This window comes from Xenopus laevis, chromosome 2L (genome assembly GCF_017654675.1).
Source record: "Xenopus laevis strain J_2021 chromosome 2L, Xenopus_laevis_v10.1, whole genome shotgun sequence".
In the NCBI taxonomy this organism is placed as follows: domain Eukaryota; kingdom Metazoa; phylum Chordata; class Amphibia; order Anura; family Pipidae; genus Xenopus; species Xenopus laevis.
Genome location: NC_054373.1, coordinates 110,004,175 through 110,026,509, shown reverse-complemented (window position 1 = coordinate 110,026,509; position 22,335 = coordinate 110,004,175). Strand labels below are relative to the sequence as shown.

At 38.1% G+C, this 22,335-nt stretch overlaps 1 protein-coding gene across 2 annotated transcripts in view; it reads left to right on the top strand.

Moving 5' to 3' along the window:
- Positions 1-22,335, top strand: part of egfl6.L (EGF-like-domain, multiple 6 L homeolog) — a 106,735-nt gene that overhangs the window by 64,152 nt on the left and 20,248 nt on the right. The window contains exons 1-5 of one of the 2 annotated variants that reach the window (XM_018247032.2): positions 2,276-2,728; positions 11,148-11,257; positions 11,739-11,831; positions 18,728-18,847; positions 21,569-21,688. In XM_018247032.2, the coding sequence (XP_018102521.1) occupies positions 2,634-2,728; positions 11,148-11,257; positions 11,739-11,831; positions 18,728-18,847; positions 21,569-21,688 (538 nt within the window). In that variant the 5' untranslated portion in view covers positions 2,276-2,633. Of the gene's footprint in view, positions 1-2,275; positions 2,729-11,147; positions 11,258-11,738; positions 11,832-18,727; positions 18,848-21,568; positions 21,689-22,335 lie in introns of those variants that run through there. The other variant, XM_041582348.1, reaches the window with a different exon arrangement.

Here is a 22,335-nt window from a genome sequence, read left to right as displayed (position 1 = left end):
GGTGGTGGAGGAGATTGTGGCGAAAGAAAAGACAATTGGAAATACTCTCTCCCACCCTGATCAAGCCAGGCGTGCAGCTGCCTGGAGCTTTGTGCGGTCCCTGGAGAATGAGTGGTGGTGGGGACACACCATTTTGCGCCATGCTGTCCACAGCTTTGGAAAGAAAAACCCTGCGCCACGTTATTTCAGCGTGGATGTTCCACTTCCAGAAGGGGGCACTGTGGAGAAGCCGCACCCAAAATACTACATTAGCTACGAGGACACTAAGATGCGGTTCACCTACATGATCTAAACCGGCATCTGTGGGACTTATCATTGTAGCCGCGTGCTAGGAGTCACACCCAGGAGGGTGCTGTTTTCTGTTGTGGGGGGCAGGGTGAAGTAACCACCCCCAGTAAAAAAGTTAAAGTTGACCACTGGAGGTCTTTTGTTGCATTTCTATTTTTTTCCCAAGTGACTTCAAGGAATGGAGTTTTATTTTTGTTATTAACCTCTGGGTTGAGACACTTCGAGTTGGGGACGCTTCCCCTGAAGTCAGGACTCAAAGAAAGGAGATTCAGGTTTGACCTGCAGCATGACTGAAACCATGTTGGACTCTGTAGTGGGTTCTTTATTTTAAGCCACTCTAGGGGTGAATCGCACCCACCTGGAAGGAGGACTTTGGCAAACAACCCAAAGACTGTAAATAGTTAAGGGACACTTGTCCCAAAATCCCAATTCCCTTTTTCCCTCCTAAGTGCATAAATAAAAGAAATGTGAATACCTGATTTAAGTACAGTGTTGGTAATAGTAGGGTTAATCCCGAGGTAATAGGATTTAGGGCCACGGCCGTGGACCCAGTATGAGGTTGCATTTTAAGTATTGATACAGTGCTCAGGAAAAATGCATGTTTGCAATATTTTGTTTACAGGATCCATTGTACCATGGGCAGTCCTCTGGAGAGGCTGTTGAAGCGTGATGTACAAATAGTAAATGTTATTTACAATGTGATTTATTGTGCACTTGAGAGTAACTGTTTCGTTTGTCAACGAGGACGTTGACGTTTCTAAGTGGGGGGAGAATGTAGAGACCCTGAGATTTGGGTGTATTTATCTCAGGCATTCCTCTTTAGTATTTGGACACCTAAGGGTCCTTTAGTTAACTCAGGCAGCTATGTCCCTAGCTGGGTCCACACTAGTACCTGGGGATTGTCCACTAGATGGCACTGTTTGATAATATAAAAGGGTTTAGCACCATGCGGTCTGGGTCTGTCCTGGGACTTTGCCTCAGTGTGAGGTACTACAGGTCCAGGTCTGCCAGGAACGTTAGTTAAGTGTAAGATAGTGATAGTATTACAGTAATAGTCGCTCTAGGAGTGAAAGTCAGCACAGGGTAGCTAGTGAGCAGATGTGGCTCCAACGAGGAGAAATAGTGGGGTTAGGACCCCGTGGTATTTGAACCACTAGTGTAGGGACTACAGTGGGTGAGTTGAGGACCAGATAGGATACCAAGACCCAAGATCCCAGGCTGAATACAGTGGGTGAGGTGAGGATCAAGTCCGGTGCCAAGATACAAGACCCCAGGCTGAGAAACCCATGCCTTAGTGTTCAACCATAAAGGATAGTGCCAGTGAGAGTGGTAACTATTTCCCAAGTCTATTGTTACTGATCTATATTGATTTCTACTCCGTCTGTTGCATCTTCTACCCCCCTGGAGGGAATATTGTTGTTGGAGGCTACTCTATAACTGCCAGTGAACATCAAAGTACTGTAACCCATGATCTTGCCGGTGCTCTGTTAATAAACCAGTTATAATTTACTGCAAAGGACTTGTCTGGCTGAATCTACTGCTGCATTTATCCACACCAGGTACCGGGAGTTGCCTGGGTACACTGGGGGTCGGGGGCACATTAATAGCAGTGTTAGCCTGGTCACACATAGCTCTAATCCACAGCAAAAGTACACTCAAGGGTGTGCTACATCTGCATATATTTATTTTTGATTTATTGTTTTGTTTGTTGTGCCAAGTCTGTATAAGATCTACATACATGCATAGATAGAGTCTGAGACTGATAGAAAATACTATTTCACCTGGAACAGTGCTTAAAAAACGAGTACATTTACATGTAAAAGATGAAAGGTAAAAGTCAAGAAAGAACTGGTCTTGACATGAAACTTTAGCACAGAGAAGCATGTGGTAGTCTGGGGTACAGTACTAGACAAATAAGTACTCTGTATTATTTTTAGTAATTTAAAACACAACTAGGATTGTAAAAGGAAAAAAAAAAAAGAGTCAAAGCCCACTCCCCCATCCTCCATCCTAAATGCTGCTACAGCCCACCGACCTACTAAGCTGTCAGCAGAGGCTGTGAGGGCAGACTGGCTGGAATTTCAGAACAGCCAAAGGTTTTATACAGCTGCTCTAAGGCAGGAAAAAGGCTGAGCTAACACCCAACAAAGGACTAACCAGAGAAAAGTGCTGCCTCTCTTCTCTGACACTCCATGCGCTGCTAAACTCTAGCAAGCCAGGATGCACTGAATCACTCTACAAGGAAATGCTATTGTACATGTGAAGAGGAAAATCTGTGCTGATTCTGGAGAGTTAAGAGAGGTGCACAGGGGAAGGTTTTTGTCTATCAGTCAGTACCTTGAAGGATGGCTATCACTGGGGGAATGCAAATCTCTGACTTGATGTTGCTGCTTTGGATAACTGTATTTGGTGCTTGCTGTTATTCTGTGGATTCATCAAGGTAAGAGTGAATACAAACTCATACTATGTGTATTACTCCATAAAGTTTGTTTGCTGTTAAAGTGCACATATGATGAAAACCTTTATTACATGCAGATGTGTATTTTTCAGAGCACATGTGCCTATTAACAAATGAATAAAGCAAAACCAGTCTGTGTATATACCCTTAATAGACAAAAATATATTCTTCATATATGCCATTTTATCATATTTGTACCAATCAGGACACATAGAACATATTAATACTGCAGCAATATCTGCTTGCAGAGTAGACTCAGCAGGTTTCCCTGAATTCTTTCATATAAGAACATTTGCAGATGTATGGACTGCAGATCTCACATGTGTATATAGGCAGTGATGAGCCAAATCAAAGAGCAGAAATACCATTCATCAACTAAGATTTTTGCTTTTGAAGAAAAGCCAGACACTGCATTTTGGGTTAAGGCTCCATGTGTGTTTTGTTTGTGCTTGTGAAAATCTGGCTTTTGTCAGAACCCAGGATGTGTTTGTAACATGCCTGCCTCCTGCTTTGGCACCCATTGATCTCTTCATGAATGAATGGGAATTTGCTGAATGTCTAGCAGCTTGCCAGTACTTAGCTACGGGAAGAACAAAACAGGCCCAACTAATAGGTACATTTTATTAGTGGTCAGGGTTAATAGGCAGCATGCCATAAGTGATGGGGATTGTCAGCTTAACTAAATATATTTATTTGCCTGTAGATCTTTCTGAATCCTAATATGTTTCTTATTTTGTATGGCGAATGAAATTGTAATTCAGAAACATGTTTCCTGGGGTGTCAAATTACACTTTGAGCTGGAATCTGTTATCTTTTAGGTCTGGCACTGCTTGTATCTCCAGACAGAAAGATACATCATGAACTAATGCAATGGCAGGCATTCTGCTACCTGTACTACACAGTGAAATGTGATTTATTGCTACCTGCTCCTGGATCAGTTATTCGTTTGTGTAAGAAAGGTCTACTCCAGTTGGTTAGCTCCAAAATTACAGTGAGCACACTAACCACATATTTGCTGCGTATACTGATGATTTAAAAATGAATATATACAAATATTTTGGACCAATTACATAACTCAAACCATGTTTTCCATCTCAAAATTACTCCCACTCTTATCAGCAATGACCTTTACTTTTATATACCTGCCCTATCTGTGTCAGGACTATAGGAGACCCAAAATCCACCTAAATTTGCACCCTTCTTGCAAGTCCATGAATGACATGAACTAAGAGGAAGGGAGGATATCATTCTTGGGTTTCCTGTACTCCACTTTTGCACAGGGCTCGACTGGTACAACATGCCATACCACTGTCTGTGGTGCTGAAGCACACAAGCAGTAATGGTTTTACAGGTTTTTGCTCAGACATACCTAGGTGGGTTGCAGTTGTGGAGGCAAAAACTAAAAATAAATATAAAGAGCTTTCTGTGTACACTGTATATACAATTGTGAAATAGAGAGAGAGATTCTTCCAACATAACAGCCATTACTGTTTGCTTATTGCAAAGTGCAATTTGTGGCACAGGTCGTCATGTTTTTTTTTTACCCACAAATCTGCATTTTTCCCATAAATCTAACATATTTGTGGCCACAAGGGTGGGTTGTACCTGGCACAATCATGTCTGATTTGTTAAAACATGAGCAATTTGTGCTGAAAATCATAATTTCCGTTTGGCATAAAAAATGTCTGCACATAATCCTTTAGCACTAATGGACTGCGTCTATTGACATAGGTCACTGTGGGAACCCTACAGCAACTGTCACATTCAAGGTGAGGTATATTGTTTTAAAAGGTGTTTCCCATCCAAAAGATAAATTGCCCCCTAAGATGAGTAATTCAAAATACAGTTGTATTTTCTGTAGGAGCAGATCCTAGAGCATGCTTTTGTGATAGTCGAATCAAAGAAGGGCGCTCAAGTACCCTCTACTTGGATGTTCATTTTTTCTCTTACTAATTAAGGTATAAGCTGCGGCTATACAGAATTAAACCCTGCACTTTCTTTGTCCAGATTTTCTTTTATTCTTAATAGGCTGCCCCCAAATTAAGCCATCTCTAGCACATTACCTTTGTTATAATCATACTGGACCAGTTGGAAACAGCAGGTTGCTGGTTGCTAAATCCATTAACTGTAGAAGTTGGATATGTGTGATGTGGTCCAGATGGCTAGGGGCCAATTAAAATGTTCAACTGAAAGCACAGTTTACGTTGCCTCATTGTAAATAGGCCAGTCACAAAATGTGTATTACAATAACACACTAATGGAAGCTAAGCTAATAACAAAAACACACAGTGCAGTTCCAAAGTCAGTCCTACTTTTATTATTTTTTATTGGGAAATGCAGGTGCATAACTGGGGTAGTATTAGCAGCACAAAATGAAATAATACATTTCCCCAGATGTTATTGTCTTCTTCCAGATGGTCAGCCAAGAGCAGAAGATTTTTCAGGAATTCAGCTGCCCTGGATACAAATAATGAGAATATAGATTCAATTCGTGCCATTTGTTTTAATCTGTCAAGAAATGGCACATAATCTAAATCTCCTCTCCAAGAAAAAGCTCATATAACAGAACAACTAACTTCAGTACTTAATTATGTGTCTATAGCAATGGAATACAGCTTTTGAGTCTTATGCTTTCTGTTTCCAGACCACACAATGATAGATAGGGATAATGATGCCAAACATGAATATATAGGCACAATGGTCTATGTTAAATACAATGAGAGAAAATAATCCCCAGGTGCAATTGCAGATTTTACTGTAAATAAACTACATACATAATGTAAAACAAGATTTTTTGTGTGCCTTAATCTAGCCCAAAATGTACAAGAGCAATATCTAATGGCACACCCAATTTTGGTGCTGTATGAAGATAACTGTTGTTGGTATTTCATTCTGTGATTGATGGCAGTAGGGTCCCTGTGCTAAGTAAAAAAAATAAATTAATATATCAGGCACACGTATATTTCTTTGCCATTGGAGAAACATCTGAATCCCCTTCTACCTCCTTTATTTGATATACTGTATATGGAACCTACCTGCCATCCCTCTAGACAAACAATTTTCATCCTGAACATACTATAACTAGAATTGTGGGTCTTAAAGGATAAGTAAACCTTAAAAATAAGTGAATGTAAAATTGATGTCAGTGCTATTCTAAGCATTTTTGTAATGTACATTCATAATTTATTATTTTTTCATTTTAAGATATTATGGGATACATGTAGCAAGTGGCTTCCATTCACATTTATGATAAAAGATATGGTGTGGGGTGTAAGGGGCATGTCTTTGGTGCTTGAAATACATAGGAGGAGAAATGCTACTTATGCCACAGGTTTGAAACATCTCATTAAATGCAATTATGTACTTCTTCTACTGGAAGTATTTTTGTTTGTTCATTCTATTAAATGCCATAATGCCCATATAACTGCAAGCTATTTGTTAGCTTATCTGGGTAGGTATTACTAGTAGAAGATTGCAGGTCTTGCAGAATAGTGGTTAGTTCAAGGATTAATCAAATAATCCTTAATCAGGCTCGATATATATTGTTATTAATGTTTTATCTCCTGTCATCTATCATTCAAAACAGTTCATGTGTAGTTAGGGTATGTAGGTTTGTAGCAACAAGATAAATCATTTCAATTTCAAACTTGTGAGCTGCAGAACAAATATCTAGCTAGCTCAAAACCCACAAAGAATGTCTTGGACCACCAATCTATACATCCGGTGATCCCATATTGTTGTGTTACCTACCTTCATTTTTTTGTCCTGCAAACTATAGCTTTATGACTGTTAAGACCACATTATTATATATCGGTCATAAACAAATGTGAGGAGGACTGACCAGATTTTGAATGGGAAATGAAGGCCAAGCCCATATTGGAAAATTTCTGGAGTATATCATACTAAAAGTTAATTTCAAGGTAAACTTCCACATTATGAATTTCCTGGCTTTGTGTTAGGAAGCTTTTAATCAACAACCTGTTAAAATGAAATACAAAACATCTGCATGCTGTAAATGTATCACATAAGAAAGACATCTCCCAGCTTATGATTAAATACATTTTAGGAGTAACAAGAAATATCTCCCTGTAATAGTAATTAAAAAAAATCACTACCAGAAAGCCATACTATAAAGAGATTGACAGCTTCTCATAAGAAAGTGTCAGTATTACTATCATTAAGCACTGTAATCTTACGATGTTTACCAAATGTCCCACAATCCCCAAAACTACCCACAGTCCATTTGTACCCACTACTCTAATCCAGTGAAGAGGATAGAGAGACATGTGTGTCACACTGGGCTTAGTGCAATCCTTTTATATGCAAGAAAAGAGGACAAAAGATGGGGAATCTATGCCAAGTGTATCATTGATTTAATAAACAGTCACATTATGGGGGAGATTAATCAAAATCTGAGTTCGTGAAAAATAAAACACGGATGAGGGGGGAAAAAACAGAAAAAACTCGTACTACTTTTTTTCTTGAATGCTAGCTTATTTAAGAAATAATTGCAACAAATTATTCCAGGGGTTTTTTTTTTTATCCCATTGCCCCATTCATTTACAATGAGGCTGAAAATGTCAAATGTTTTAATAAACTTCGAAAATAAATAAATACATAAAGTTGTCAGAGAACATTCCCATTGACTTCTATACAAAAACTTTGCCAGCTTTTACTTTCCGAGTTTTTTGGTGATTTTTGGTGGTTTTATTATTAGTACTTCACTTAAATCCAGATATGGCACACAAAATGTTGTCACTTTATTGCATAGCAAATATTACATTGCATCTATCTTTAATTTTATTTTTATTTTACATTTGTCAAATTAAATATTAAGAGGGGAATACATACCTCCTTTGCCAATCCCCAATAAGCTATTGCTATATTCCTGGCCTTGGGTTTTTAGCCTTATGTACAACATTACATAACCATCATATTTAAAAAAAAAAACAAAAAAAAAACTCTTTACACAAAGTTAGCATGTTGCATGCTAGTTATGACTGAGGTCATGGCCATACAGGAACCATATACGAAAAACTTTATAGAAGAGACAATAGTGGGCTGTGTCTATTGACATAGGCCACTGTGGGAAAAGAGCATCCTGCTATGTACTGTTTTGTAATATAATTACAGATTTGCATGTGTTTCCTCCTACTACCATTTTTCCTTCTCACTAGAAGATTGTCTCATCTGCTCATCCTTATCATTAACATTAATATGGCCATAACTGATTCCTTTTGTAAACCATCGTGTGTAACCTAAAGAATAACCACTTGTGTTGCCTGTTTATGAACTTCAAAGCCATCAACTTTGCTTAACTCCATAGGATAAAACAGGGATTTTCAGTTTTGCTCCTTATTAACATGATTCCACTCTTTTGTTTCTATCTCCCCATCACTCCCACTTATGCTCTACTAATGAGAGGCTTCAGTTAATGAAACTATGGCTTGACTTTGCAGCTTATTATATTTCTCTAATGCTGTATGCCTAGCATCAACTCCTTGACTGCATTTAAAGCAAGTGTTCCTCGTTCCCATTTACAGAAAGATCTTCAAATTCAGCTCTAAAATGTACTGTCCATCTGGCATATTTAATGCAATAAAACAATTTCACATACATTCTTTTTCATGGAGCCAAATTCCATCTTCCAATTAAAAGAAATATGATACTTAAGCATGGAAGCTAGAAAACTTTTTCTAATTTCCACAGACTGCAAATTCCCTCTCCTTGATATTCCTATATATTGTTGAAAACATGTGATGGAATAGAATCTTTTTCAGCCTCATCTACAATTTTTTGGGGGTCTTATTTTACAATGTCATAATAAACCTCCTTATATGTTGTATTTTATTTGCATTATTTGTCATTATCACTTTACAATAGGGACACACTGAATGTATGCATGTAGCGTTCAGTCCTAAGCTATAAAGTGACATGATTTGAAGGGTTAAAATTCAGTACGGCTGAACACTAAGGGGCTGATTTACTAAATGGCGAAGTGGCTGTCACTAGAGAAAATTCACCAGAAATCCAATTCGCAGGGACATCGTCAATTTACTAAAAGGCGTAGAGGACAATTCGCTAGCGAAAGAGACCGTTGCTGGTGTAGTTTTGCGGCCTATCGCCAGCCAAATTTTCACTCAGACAAACTATCGTTACTCTGCAAATTCACTAAAGTGCAAATTTTACTGAACGTTACCTATTTCGCCAGAGTTTCCTTCACCACCGTAGACCTGGCGAACTGATAAAATGAAGCTACATCCTCCTCAATCTTATGTCAGTGACATCATATCCTGTCTGCCGGAAAGTCATAAAAGTTCTAAAAAACATTGTTTTTTTCATTTAAAGCGGGATTGCTTCGAAAGTCCAAACTATTAAAGTTTTTGTGTTAACATTTTTTTTAACCGATTTGACGGACATGCCACATTTGTTTTAGAGTGGGCTCATGTCTAGAGCATTAGAGGATCTCTTTAGTCTTTTGCTTCCTTGTAAATTTGTAATAATAAGTGGCCACTTCAAGCATTTTAACCATGTCTAATAAAGACGTCTATACAACCTATATGTAACTGCCCTATTCAAATTAATCTAAGCGTAAGAACACTAACACTAACTAACTAAGAAATGGTCGCGCTGATGAATTACCGCTAGCAGAATTTCACCAGTGTTTGGCTGCTGAGACACAACTTTGCATTTTAGGGAATTAGCATACTGGTAACGAATTTACCCCTGACTAAGTGGCGCAAAATGTGGCAGAGCGTTCACTGGCGAAAATTCACCCTTTAGTGAATTTGCCTCTAAGAATTCAGCCAAACCTAAATCCTGCAAAAATTACAGCAGCATGGGCAAATCCTGAATCAGTGTTGAACTGGGTGTCCAGGGCCCACTGGGGTTGCTGCATCAGGGGCCACCCCAGCCACAACTCCCGCCGGCCCTCTGCCACCTGCCGTGTTCACAACTAGGGATGCACCGAATCCAAATCCTAATTTGCATATGCAAACAACTTCCTTGTTTTGTGACAAAAAGTCACGATATTTCCCTCCCGGCCCTGCGTATGCAAATTAGGATTCGGATTTGGTTTGTTAGGCAGAAGGATTCGGCCGAATCGAATACTGCTGAAAAAGGCCAAATCCCAAACCGAATCCTGGATTTGATGCATCCCTAGTCACATCCCCCTTCTGCCAGCTCTCCCTGTGCATACCTTTGTCCTTCTTATAATTGCAACATGAACTGTGCCAGTATGGGAGGCCAGGGAACAGTGTGACAGCAGTCCACATTGGTGGGACCCACAAGACCTGGTGCCCACTGGAATTATTTCCCAGTGTCTTGCTGGCCAAGTCTGACCCTGTCCTGAATCCTTGCTGTGGTGGAACCCTACTTTACAAGCATATTCCATGTGTTACCGAGCCTTTCTGGCTGTCCCACGAAGCATGCAGCAGTTACAACAGGTTGGGGGCTGTGCTGACAGAGGTGAGCATCTGGGTCCTTCCACCCCTCTCCTTCTTATAGAGTCCCAATTATGCATGCAAGCTGCTTCACTACAGAAATCCAAATGCAGCCAAAACAATATTGCTTTTGGAAACCCTATTTTATAAATATATGTGTGTTTGTTGTTATATATTTATATTATTTCTGATAAACCTAAATTACATATGCTGTGTTATCAAATTCCAGTCAATGTAGAAAGTATGACTTCACATTTGATGAAAGCCAGGGAAACATAAGAACACACCAGAAGGCTGCGCAAACTGTGTGTTACAAAAGTCATGATAGTATATGCCAGCTTAGAGTTCCAGTTTGATTAGATAGGCTTAGGCACATGTGCAGCATTAGATAGTGCAAGGACATCTGGTTAAGGATTCAGGAACATAAATCTGAGAAACAGCTGGTAGACCCCAAGGGTGATATGGGTAAGATTTGCACCTATTCTACACATATAACTAAAGGCTGTAAAACTTGACCGACTTTTTTGTGGTATGTTTGTTGAAAAATAATTACTAGCACTTATTCATTTACAGTCTAGTCAGAACTGGAAATTTTATTTACATTTTCACTGATTTCATCATGACAAAAAAATCAACTGCACATCTAAACATGCTCTCTGAACAGCAAACATCCTGAGCTCTAAACCTTTTATCATATATCAATAACTACAGTTCTCAGCATGGCCCCTTCAGCTTTGTTTGACAACAGCTGCTTGTGTAAATGACCAAAATGCCCTCTAGCAGACCTGCAACTTGCAATCATGACTCTTGGCCAGCCAACAATATAGTGTGCATGAGTGTTTACACAATATTTTCACATATACTTATTATGAGACACAAGCAGAATAAATGTGTAAGAATATTCCATTAGGATATACAAAAATAATCATATAAAAGTTCCTATTTTGTTATGTCCCTAGAAACCACCGGCAGCTCATAACATCACCAAGTACAACTGGAGTATGCCGATATGGTATCAAAACTGAATGCTGCTATGGCTGGAAGAGAAACCGCAAAGGACAATGTGAAGGTGATTTATGACTTTTATTATACTTTTTAGGTTTAAAAATATTTTGCCGCAACCCTATTAATATTAAATTCATAGATGTACCATTCATAGCCCTTTTGAATATAAAGCACTTGTGTTTTAGAATACAAATAATCTTTGGTGTATTTTATTGTAGACATTGCATGTCAGAGTTCTTCCTTCTCATCTGAATCCTTTGTGTGGCCCTTAGAACCAGTTATAAAATGTAATGCTGCAGACTATTTAATTGTATTCCTATGGGCAGAGCTTAGCAAAAACTGTAGGAACTGGGGAAACATGGGCATCTTTCATGTATTAAATGTGTGTTAATAGTGTTATTATATTATACAAGAAAGGTGGAACATCCAATGGGGTCACAGAAAATGGGATATTGGTAGTAAGCAGGCTGCACCTAATCAGCATAGTGTAAAATACTGCAGTGTTTTTGTCTTTATGAATTTATTTGTATTTTCTAATTTCTCAGCTGTATGTGAGCAGGGCTGCAAGCATGGAGAATGTGTGGGACCTAACAAATGCAAATGCATTCCTGGATTTACTGGAAAGACATGCAATCAAGGTATGCAGAATAATATTATGTCCTTGTAATGATCAAATTAGGGTGTTTTTACTAAGTTAGGTGCTAAAGTGTACAATTGCAATAGCCCTTAGTTATCAATCAGTAATTACCAAAGTATACTCTTTTTTAGGGTTCCTAAGAACTCCAGGAAGAACTGAACTGAGACACTGCTTCTAGGGTGGCAGCATTAGGGGGTGCAAATGGGAACTAAGAGGAAGGGATGGCACTGGACCTAAATGCAGCCATGAGTAGGGGGAAGGCACCCAGTAGTAAGAGGACCTATTGATCCAGTTATTAAGACTCTTTACATCGACAGCAGAACTGAATTCTGTTAGGACTGGTACATTTACCATTCATCCCTTCATACTGGGAAAGTCTCACCGGCATCAGTGAATCTGTTTTCTGTTTCTCTTTACTGAAATGCTCGTGCTCTGTGATTTTGTTGAAAAAGGCACTGAGGAATTAAAGGAGAAATGGTGAAATACGTACATGTGTACAATTAGATTTTGTTTGAGATCAGATTAGAGATGTAGAACTACAACTCCTTGCGGTGCATAGGATGCATACAAAGGTACTTAGTATAGGTAATGGTGAGGATATCTAGCTTTCCACAAACGCTCACAACTGTGATGACTTTCTTTCACCAACCTATTTGTAGATCTCTGTCGTGTAAAAGGAGTTTAGCAATATATGAGTAGTGTGCAATACTTGAGCTGATTGGTGGATCAAATAAATAGCCTGGAACAGCAGGTGTGGTGGTTTTAATAGATTAATACATTTGTAATGAATATCCTTCTGGTTGACTGGTGTGTGAAACCCGCTTTGTTTTTGCAAGCTGATTGGTTTATTCACCATTTTAACTGGCCTATGCCTGCTTCTTCGTGAATATCACAAAACTTCGGTTCTGGTAGATATAATGGCCTGTGGCTACCTATATAATAAATTACATTTAACGTATCACGTTTAACGTTGTTTCCAACTTTGTAGCAGACCATTATTGTTACATAGTGCTCTCTTAAAAAATTAATTACATGACATTATTATATGTTAAGCAAGCAAGCTTCTTCCCTCCAACATTGCTATTCCACATCTTTGATACTTATTGTGTCCTTTAAATTCAGTGCCCAGATTTTACTTTCAGTGATATTGGTTTAGAGTAAAAACTCTCCATTTTGTTTGTGAATATCCCTCTTGAAGTGTAAAACCTTTTTCAAATAATTTCTAATCCTAACATAAACATCTTTAACTAAAACATGTTAAAATTTCAGTCAAAGCAGGGAACATGTTTTCCCTATAATTTGTATTAATTTAGTAGGAATGTGGCCACCCTTCCACCCTTCATGCTTTTTGTCTGAAAAGGTTAAAAAAGGTTACAAAATAAAGATTGCAAAATAATCTTCACACACAGCTGTAAATATGTGAATGCAGATATCTATTCTATGTAAACGTGCTTGGATATTAAGTATTTCTCTTAATCTTATTTTGTGCCATATGGCAAACAAGGGTTCTACATTTTCTCTGTCCTGTGGCAAAAATAAACAAACTTATTCATATTTGTCTAAAGTAAAACAGTGTTTTAAAGGTAATGTTTACAATTGCAGGGGAGTTTCTTATTGATTTGCAGAAATTAAATGTAGCTGTGTCAATAAAAACAGTTGTTAGCTCCCTATCTTTTCAGTTCCTCTTGCTAAAAGTCAACGGGGGGCTACACCTAATAGGCAATTTCAAATATTACATAGTCTGTCAAAAGTAATCAAAAGCATAGAAAGCACCAAGTGGAGAAACAACTTTAATTTCCTTGAAACCTCAATACTATGAACATAAGAAAGTATAAGCAAAGGGAAAAACTACTTACAAGACTTTCTTCATTGTAAGTGGTACTTCCGCACCTGATCACTGAGCACTTGTGATGTTTATGTCTGGCCTTTTTAACTGTCTCTTGTATAATATATGCATTGCAATATAAATGCCTTTGTTTCTAGGAGACGATATTTTGTTTATTATCTGCCCATGAAGTACTACATTCTTATGTATTTAAAACATGCTGGAAGAATACTTTTACGATGGATCGGGTTGCATGGCATATATAACACTTCACAAAGTTCAGAATAACAGCTAGGATAAAGTAATATAAATACATTATGATAAAAAGGGAGTTATTAAGGTCTACAGTTTGTTTATGTATTGGTATATATAATTGTAGGTGTGAGTGTAGTAATAGGTCTGCTTTGGATCACAGCTACACTGTGAATACAGTGATATGTTAATACTTACTAGCATGAACGTGAAGTGGAGTCTTATAGGCATATTTATCAAAGGCCAAAATGCAGCTTGTCCCAGTTCAACTGGAATGAGTTTCACAGTGCTCCATTCAATTGTATCTTATTTTTATTGGAAAACTGAGTTCACTCTATTTTCATCTTTTGAAAATATGACCCTAAAAATGCACTCGTAATGAGCCCCAGTGATTCTTACAAAAATATTAATAACATGCCAAAATTATTGAGCAAACACAGTGCTACAAAACATTTCAGTTTAAGCTCTCTCTTTAAGATAATATTATTAGCTGCAGTATATACACATTAATGCCTCAGTATACTGATTTGGAGGTAAAATTATTTGGGCAGATGCTTGTTAGTCTCTTGCTGTTTATTTGCTGTTTTTACAGCAGTTATTCCCACTGCAGTCACTCAGGCACAGGTCTGGACTGAAAATCAAAACAGACCCTGAAATTTCAGGTACCCAGAGGCCCCAACAGCCCACACAGAGGCCCAAACAGTCCCCACCAGCCCACTAAATAGTCTAGGCATCTTACAGCAGCCCCTCTGGCATTTGCCAGAACCCACGGATTGCTAGTCCGGGCCTGCTCAGGCAGCATGTGTCAGCCTGGGCCCAGATGGCACCCTCTGTATTATATAAAAATCCAGGTTGTGACACTGAATTTCTGCTACTGAAACTCATTAGAGTATACAGAGAGCTGTAGTTGGAGTATACAGAGAGAGTTGTGGGGCTCACTCAGGAATAGGTGCAAAGCCTGAATACAGTGATTTTCCTGGGCTTTGCTTTACTGAGTCTGCATATTGCTCTGTATTTGTGTAGATATAGTAACTTGATTCAGCAGCCTGTTGTCAAATTCTGACCTATAATTTTACTAGGCTTCATTAAGTCTCGGATTTCATCTCTATATACTGTACATGATAAATCCATCCAGAGCTTGCAGGTTAGCTATATACAGTATGTATTTGGACAATATTTCAGCTGCCCTGTTATCATACCCTATAGAGGCTATACACTGTAATTTGCTCTGTGTGCCTGGGGCAGAAGTAGTTCTACTGTGTTTAAGTGACAGTTGGTTGCCTGGTTACACTTTCCCACTTGACAGGAAGGTGGATTGCAGTTGATTATTGGCGAGCATTCCTTGGAAGTTTGTATAAAAATACCTTACACCTAGCACAATGTTGATTGCACTTTCACAGCACTCAGCTTGCATATCACTTGGGGTAAATGCAATTTCACCATATCTGTGCATTTATATAGAACTCAGCAGACCAGAGATTATATCATAAAGGGCCTGCTTATTGCAGCCTTCATGTGTATGCCAGGGTAGAGGTAGTTTTATTATATTTTTACATTTAAGTTATCATTTAGCTCCCCTGCACAATGTTAGCCTTCACTTTTATAGTGCTTAGTTTTTATTTTCTGGGCATAAAGCAGTTCCCCATTGTCAATATAACATTTCATGATTATTTAGCAACCTCTTAACATAACACCTGTGTCAGTGCTATATTTTCGGACTGTTGCACCACTGATTTATTTATTTTGCTTAGAATTGCCTTATTCAGTAAGCTTTATGCGGGTATTTTCACCCGGTACTGCTTGTCTGGCAATCACTTGGCATTTATTAACTCACAGTGTGGATGGGAAAATATTCATTTCTGTATTTTATGACAGTATATTGGCAAGGTAAGGTTAAGGGTAAGGTGACACCTGGAGATTCAGGGAGATTTAGTCCTCCAGCGACTAAACTCCTCTTCTTTGGGGTGACTAATCTCCCCGAACAGCTTCCCCCTGTCTTCCACCTGCTCGAATGAGAAATCGTCTGTGGCATGGTACTTGCGGCGCTTCGTTTTCCGAAGTCACCCAAAGTTTCCTCGGGAGTCAACTCACAGCAGATTGATACAGACACTACTATTGCTTGTGCTAGGTGACAGCCTGCTTGGATTTCTTATCATCGAGACACTGCAGATTCAGGGCCACCAGCAGGGCTACTGAACTTCTCTCATGATGGGAGATGCAATTCTTGCTAATAGCAGAATTTGGGGCCATCCTCTGTGTAGCTAGAGGCAGCCTAATACTCAGTGGTGGATATAATGACATAGTACTGATCTCAAGTCTTCAGCATAGTAGCAATCTCTTATGGAATTCTGGCTTTGAATATTGCCTTGGGGTGAGGCTGGCAAGGTCCTATTTATTAGAAAAAATTTGAATAAATGCTGTGGTCATTTAACCCATTTCTCGCTACTGGCGTTTCATAAAGATATGTAACAGTGGGGTTCAGTGGGATGGCTGAGGGTGAAGGGTCAAATGAGGAGTCCCCTTGTCATGCCTTTAGGTGTTTAACAGTTAACATTTCTTGTCATTGTGATCTTTGCACTTCTGTTGTAGTGCAAAGGAATGTTTATCTGGGGCTTCCAAATGACTGATAATCCATCACAAAAAAAAGCTTTTGGAAAATAGTACATGTTTAAACACAGTGCAGGAAACTCGCACACGGGCTGACAATTTGATTTCCTGCTAGCACTTAAACTTACATTACTACCATAACAAGATCTCATTAAATCACACGTCATACGTTACATTATGTTTATTTCATATATTAACAATAAGACAAAGAACATATACTAGGGGTAAAGAACTAGGTTCCACTATGCAGATGCTTGAAAGGGCATTAGCTGTGTCTATATGTTTCTTGTTTAGATATCTGAAACACCAAATGCATCTAATTACACTCACTTTATGTAAACTGTCAAGTTTTTTTATAAATATACCACATCATGCAGAAGCACCAAAAATATTTTGCCAGTGCAAGAAATAAATCACACACTCACCCACATTTTATTTCTTACAGAAAGATTATTTTGCTCCAATGTGTCTTTTGGTTATGATTTATACGTGTATGTTTTTTGGAGGTTTACTTGCAAATCAATGTGCAATATAGGATTGGGAGTTATATACCTTAAATGCAATATGTGTCGTTATTACTATGTCACTTACTTTGTTAACCCTTCAAGAAGCTGAGACTGTGTGACTATATTTATTTGCCCATTACTTGATGAAGATGCTCTTGTGCACATAAATATTGCTTTTGACCAAGGCAGCATCAAGGTTGATCGTACTAAATTACCAAAAGTAAACCAACCATATCCACTTACTAAATATCTGCTCGAGTGGCATAAACCTTTTAAGCCTGTTTTATTTATATAGAGAGTCAACCTTTAGTGTGTATTTGGCTAGCCAGTTATTTCTAAAAATATAGACCCCACTCCAGCAAACATGTATAGTATTCAGGGCATCCTGACAATTGCAGTTGAATTGACATGTGGGATGCAAAATACCATGTTGCTTTGGTATTCTTTGCCATATAGTAATGATGCTTACTGTTTGGTACAAACAATAATAATTCTTTCACAAGCAAAATGAACTTTAATTACACTATTTCAATTATTTGAATCTTGTTTCCATTTGTCTGGGAACTCATAATTACAGCAAGCAGACAGGAGCCATTTTGTGGACACTGTTATTAAGGCAAGCCTTGCATTATCTCAGAATCTTGTTTGTGCACCAGAATGGGGGAGCTGATGTCCATCCCCATGGACTGACTACACAATTAAATGGTTGAGAGAACGGGGGAATTGTGGGGAGAGCAGTGACATCTAGGAATGCTGAATGGAAAGTGAAAGTAATTGCTTGCTACACCTTTATACCTAAGGCATAAAGGATGGGCAGGCAATATTTGATTGACAGCAGAGATTTTTAAAGCAGCTATGAATGCTTTAAAAAAAAAAAATTGGATTTCATGTTTAATTTGAAAAGGACTTTTATTATACAGATTTTTATGTCTGGGTGACAAGTCCACTTTAAAGTAACTTGTAAATAGTAAATGTAATAGCTCTTAAAAGCTGCATGGGGCCAGTTGGACAGATTTGTGCACGACCTGCACCTGCCAACCCATCAAAACCTCTACCCGACCTGGGTCACATAGAGTTAAACTTATCTTCCAACCCGGGACCTGCAAAACTGCAAGTGCCTTCACTTGGCCACAGTTTCAGCAAAAAGAGAATGTAAAACTTGTCCAAACCACAGGGGAGGGTGGGAGGGACCAGGCTTACACCTTAGCCGGGTACCCAGGTGGGTTACCTGCAGACTGCCGGCACATGAGGGAATTGGAGATTTTGTGTCTAAAACCCAACCTCGTTGTGGGTACCCTCAGGTACCCGAACCAGTACAGGACTCTACCCTGCGCTACCGGTTCTGACTCCTGAAACAATATTTAGTTTTACTGTACATGAGACAACAGTGAACTGTTTTTACTCTCATTAAAACATTTTAAGCATCTTCAGAGATAGATAGATTCATAGATGATAGATGATAGATAGATAGATAGATAGATAGATAGATAGATAGATAGATAGATAGATAATAGATGGTTGAATGGATAGATTGGTTGACAGATGGATATATTAGATTGATTGATGAATAATAGATAGATAGATAGATAGATAGATAGATAGATAGATAGATAGATAGATAGATAGATATTTTAGCCTTTATAAGCCTTATGAACTGAAGCTGAACTCACATAAAAATCTTTAAGTACATACTAAATGTTTTTGCAGATCTCAATGAATGTGGTCTGAAACCCCGGCCATGTGAACACAGATGTATGAACACTCATGGCAGCTACAAGTGCTACTGCCTCAATGGATACATGCTCATGCCAGATGGATCTTGTTCAAGTAAGTATTACACATTTCTATTTCACAGATTAAGGTATTTCTATTTCTTTGCAGACCACCCTACAGTTTATACACAGCTTTTGTATAGTATGAACATTATAAGCCTCATCATGAAACAAGTACATTTGTAGGCAAAGGAAGCACATTCTAAGGTATTTGACCTAATAGTCAGTCGAAATCTGACTCCAGCTCCTGCACGGAGAGACAGAATGGGGGAGACTGAAGAGTAAATTACAGAAACAGTACCAATTTTTAATTGATTATATTTGGAAAGATTCTTATTTATATGAAATAAAGCTTATTTTAAATCTCCATTTTTTTGGGGTTTTTCCTATTTAACCTTAGCCTGAGTAGTACCAGACAATGGGCAAGGAGTGCATACATGATCAGTGCCAGGCCAAATGACATTGGTGCCTAAGGCACGCCTCCCATACCCCGACCATCATGAGGTGGGAGGGGTAGTAATGTCATAATTGCACCCCACCGTACCCTACTTGTCAACTCTGTCTCCAACACCTGAGTACATGCTTCTTCTGCCTGTCCCTAGTTCCAGCCCTGAATATGACTTTGATATATATATAAATATATATATATATATATATATATATATTGATACCATGTTAACAACAAAGACTCAAAATTTCAATACAAAGAGCAGACATGCAGCCTGTGAATCCCCTGCTATTACTGAGTTACTGGATGCCCAGAGGTACTGACTATTTAAAAACAGGCACAAAGTATAAAATTAGGCTGATGTGAAAAAATACACTCAGTTTTCCATAGTAATAGGTTTCCCTCCCTTATATGACTTGGTCACTGTGCAACTAATATTCTGCATCTGGTTTTTTTTCTTCATCTTTGTATAACATCTGTTCTTAAAAGGCAATTTTCCAGAGTGTTGCAGGTTAATAGTTCCATTTTTCTCTACCGCTGTACTTTTATATAGCCAATTTTCTTCATTTTATGGGTATTTTGAGAAAAAATGTTACAGATGTCAACATGAAAGCATTATACCGTGTAATGTGAAAATTGCAACATATTACAACAGGCAAATTTTCTGGGAGTAAAATTGTAAACTTTCCTGTCACGAGCAGGCATGCATTTCAAATATTCTTTTTAAATTACTCCAGCAGTTAGTATAATCTAATTTAGCCAATTTTTTCTGCTGTTGACATTGATTGCAACACAGAGATCAAGATTCATGATATATTTTTGTCAGTTTTGTTTTGTCAGTTGCTTTTATCTCAGGGCAACTTTTTACTTAGATTATAAAGAGCTTTAAAGACAAATAGTATGCTTGTCATATTTATAAATATTTAATATATATATATCTGCAAACCTAAGCAATGGCGGCTAATACCTTCCATGTGTAACGGAAATTACTACTTTTTACTGCTATCACTACCATTTCAACACCGGCTGGAGTTCCAGGTCTTACTATTAGCTTGGCATACTTGGGTAGCACACTTTCTTTCAGACACTTCTGGTCACTTTGGATTAACTCTGGTCAGTTATCACAAATATTTTATCTGTGTCTCCATAGCTACCATTTTTATTGTTCTACCCTGTACATGTATATATGAGGTGATGTCAGCATATGTTGGGTATGTCACTATGGCAGATCAAATTGTTGGATGAAGCCATTGGTCACAATGCAACAGTTTTGAACTATAATATTACAAATAGAAAGCTCATCCTTCCCCAAAAAGACTGGGGGTTAAACATGCTTCCATCTTGGGCCCCACTGGCAGGGAGCTTTGTAACATATGGTATATTTATACCTTAATTTCCATTAAGTGTTACACCCTGACAGTAAGGGTTAATTGGTCCATTGTACTTAATGTGGGTTTGCTATTGTTGGTCGCCTTTAGATACGCATGAACCCCAGGATTTCCTCTGGGTTAACAGGTGGTCTCTAGCAGTATTTACAAACAAAATGGTAAGTTGAATAATGTGGGGACCCTTTGGAATATAAGCCTGAATAAAGAAATTTGGTGGAGCGCAAGGAATGCCCCTTGGTCAACCGTGAAATCATATGCCCATATATGTGTGTTTTCCTTGCTGGGTGATTGTTTAGTATGTCTCATGCTTGATAATGGCCCAGTTTTTACCATTTTTTTTCGGTTTCATTTATTTTTTATTCACAAGCTTTTTGGCAAATAGTTGATCTTACTTTGGGGGAGGAGGAACCCCAGCCTTTCTCAAAGTGCCAAAATGCAAATGAAGACCACTATGTGTTTGGTTTGTAAATACCCAGAATGTAAGGTAAGTGACATGATAGAATGGAACCCACTCCCAAAAGGAAAAGAAAACACAGAAAATTATTGCAGAAGATGAGACACCCTAAAAGTGAAATTAAAGCTGCAGAGCGTAGGTACATAGTAGGTGTATTCATATTTAGTCTTATTTAAAAGACTAAACTACATATTTAAACGCGTTTACAAATGGTAATAGGTTCAAAACATCCATATAATGTAAAAATGAACAGATAATGTTCCTATCTTTACTATTTATATACAGTATTATATTGTGAGTTAGTCCCTAAGCTCAGGTAACTGCAGCCTAGAGCATGTGCTATAAATTGATCAGAAAAGAAGATGGGGAGTTACTGTGCTAATTTTTCTGTGCCAATTCTGTGTTAAGCCTTATTTTCCTTTAATTATGAAAGTAAGTTCTAGCTGCAAAAAATGCCTAAATTATGCTAAATATTTTGTTTTTTAGACTCAAGAACCTGTGCCATGGCAAACTGCCAGTATGGCTGCGAGCAAGTCAAAGGAGATATACGGTGCTTGTGCCCCTCAAGTGGACTGCAGTTGGGACCAGATGGAAGAACTTGTATAGGTCTGTTCTGTCTACTTTTTCGTTTCTTGCCCACTGCATACCAAAATTAACTTATTAACATTATCTGTGACTATTACATTCACTATTAAAACTTGAACAGAACAGTTTATAAAGTATAATGCTTGTTGTTCCTAACAAAGGAAGCCATGATATTTAATTATACCCTTTTGTCCTGAGTTTTCTGCTATAATACCAACTAGCTAAATTAGTATTCTCAGCACAGAGACTTTTTGTTAGTAATGGAAAGAAGTAGAAACTTGTTGGCAGAGAAACTTGAGATAGCAAAGAAGTAGTCCATGGGTCAAGATATCAACAAGAAAGGTGGAATCATAGGGTAAACCAAACAAGTTCAGACTGGAATACACTGTGACCCAAGTGATTGACCGCTATGATTGCTGTTGAACCCAATCTGCTGTATTTTCACAGCAAGACTTTTCTGCCATGGGAAGTGACAGGTACCAACATACTGTATAAGGGATTAGATTTGTATACACATTCACTGACTGACATGGACCCATGTATGAATTTATCAGCTGGTCATTCTCGTTTGTGTCCCTCACTCTTTAGAAGGAAAATGTGTGTTTTAAACCAGTTCAAGTTGAATTAAAAAAAAAAAAAAAAACTAAAAAAAAAGGCATTTTATTTCA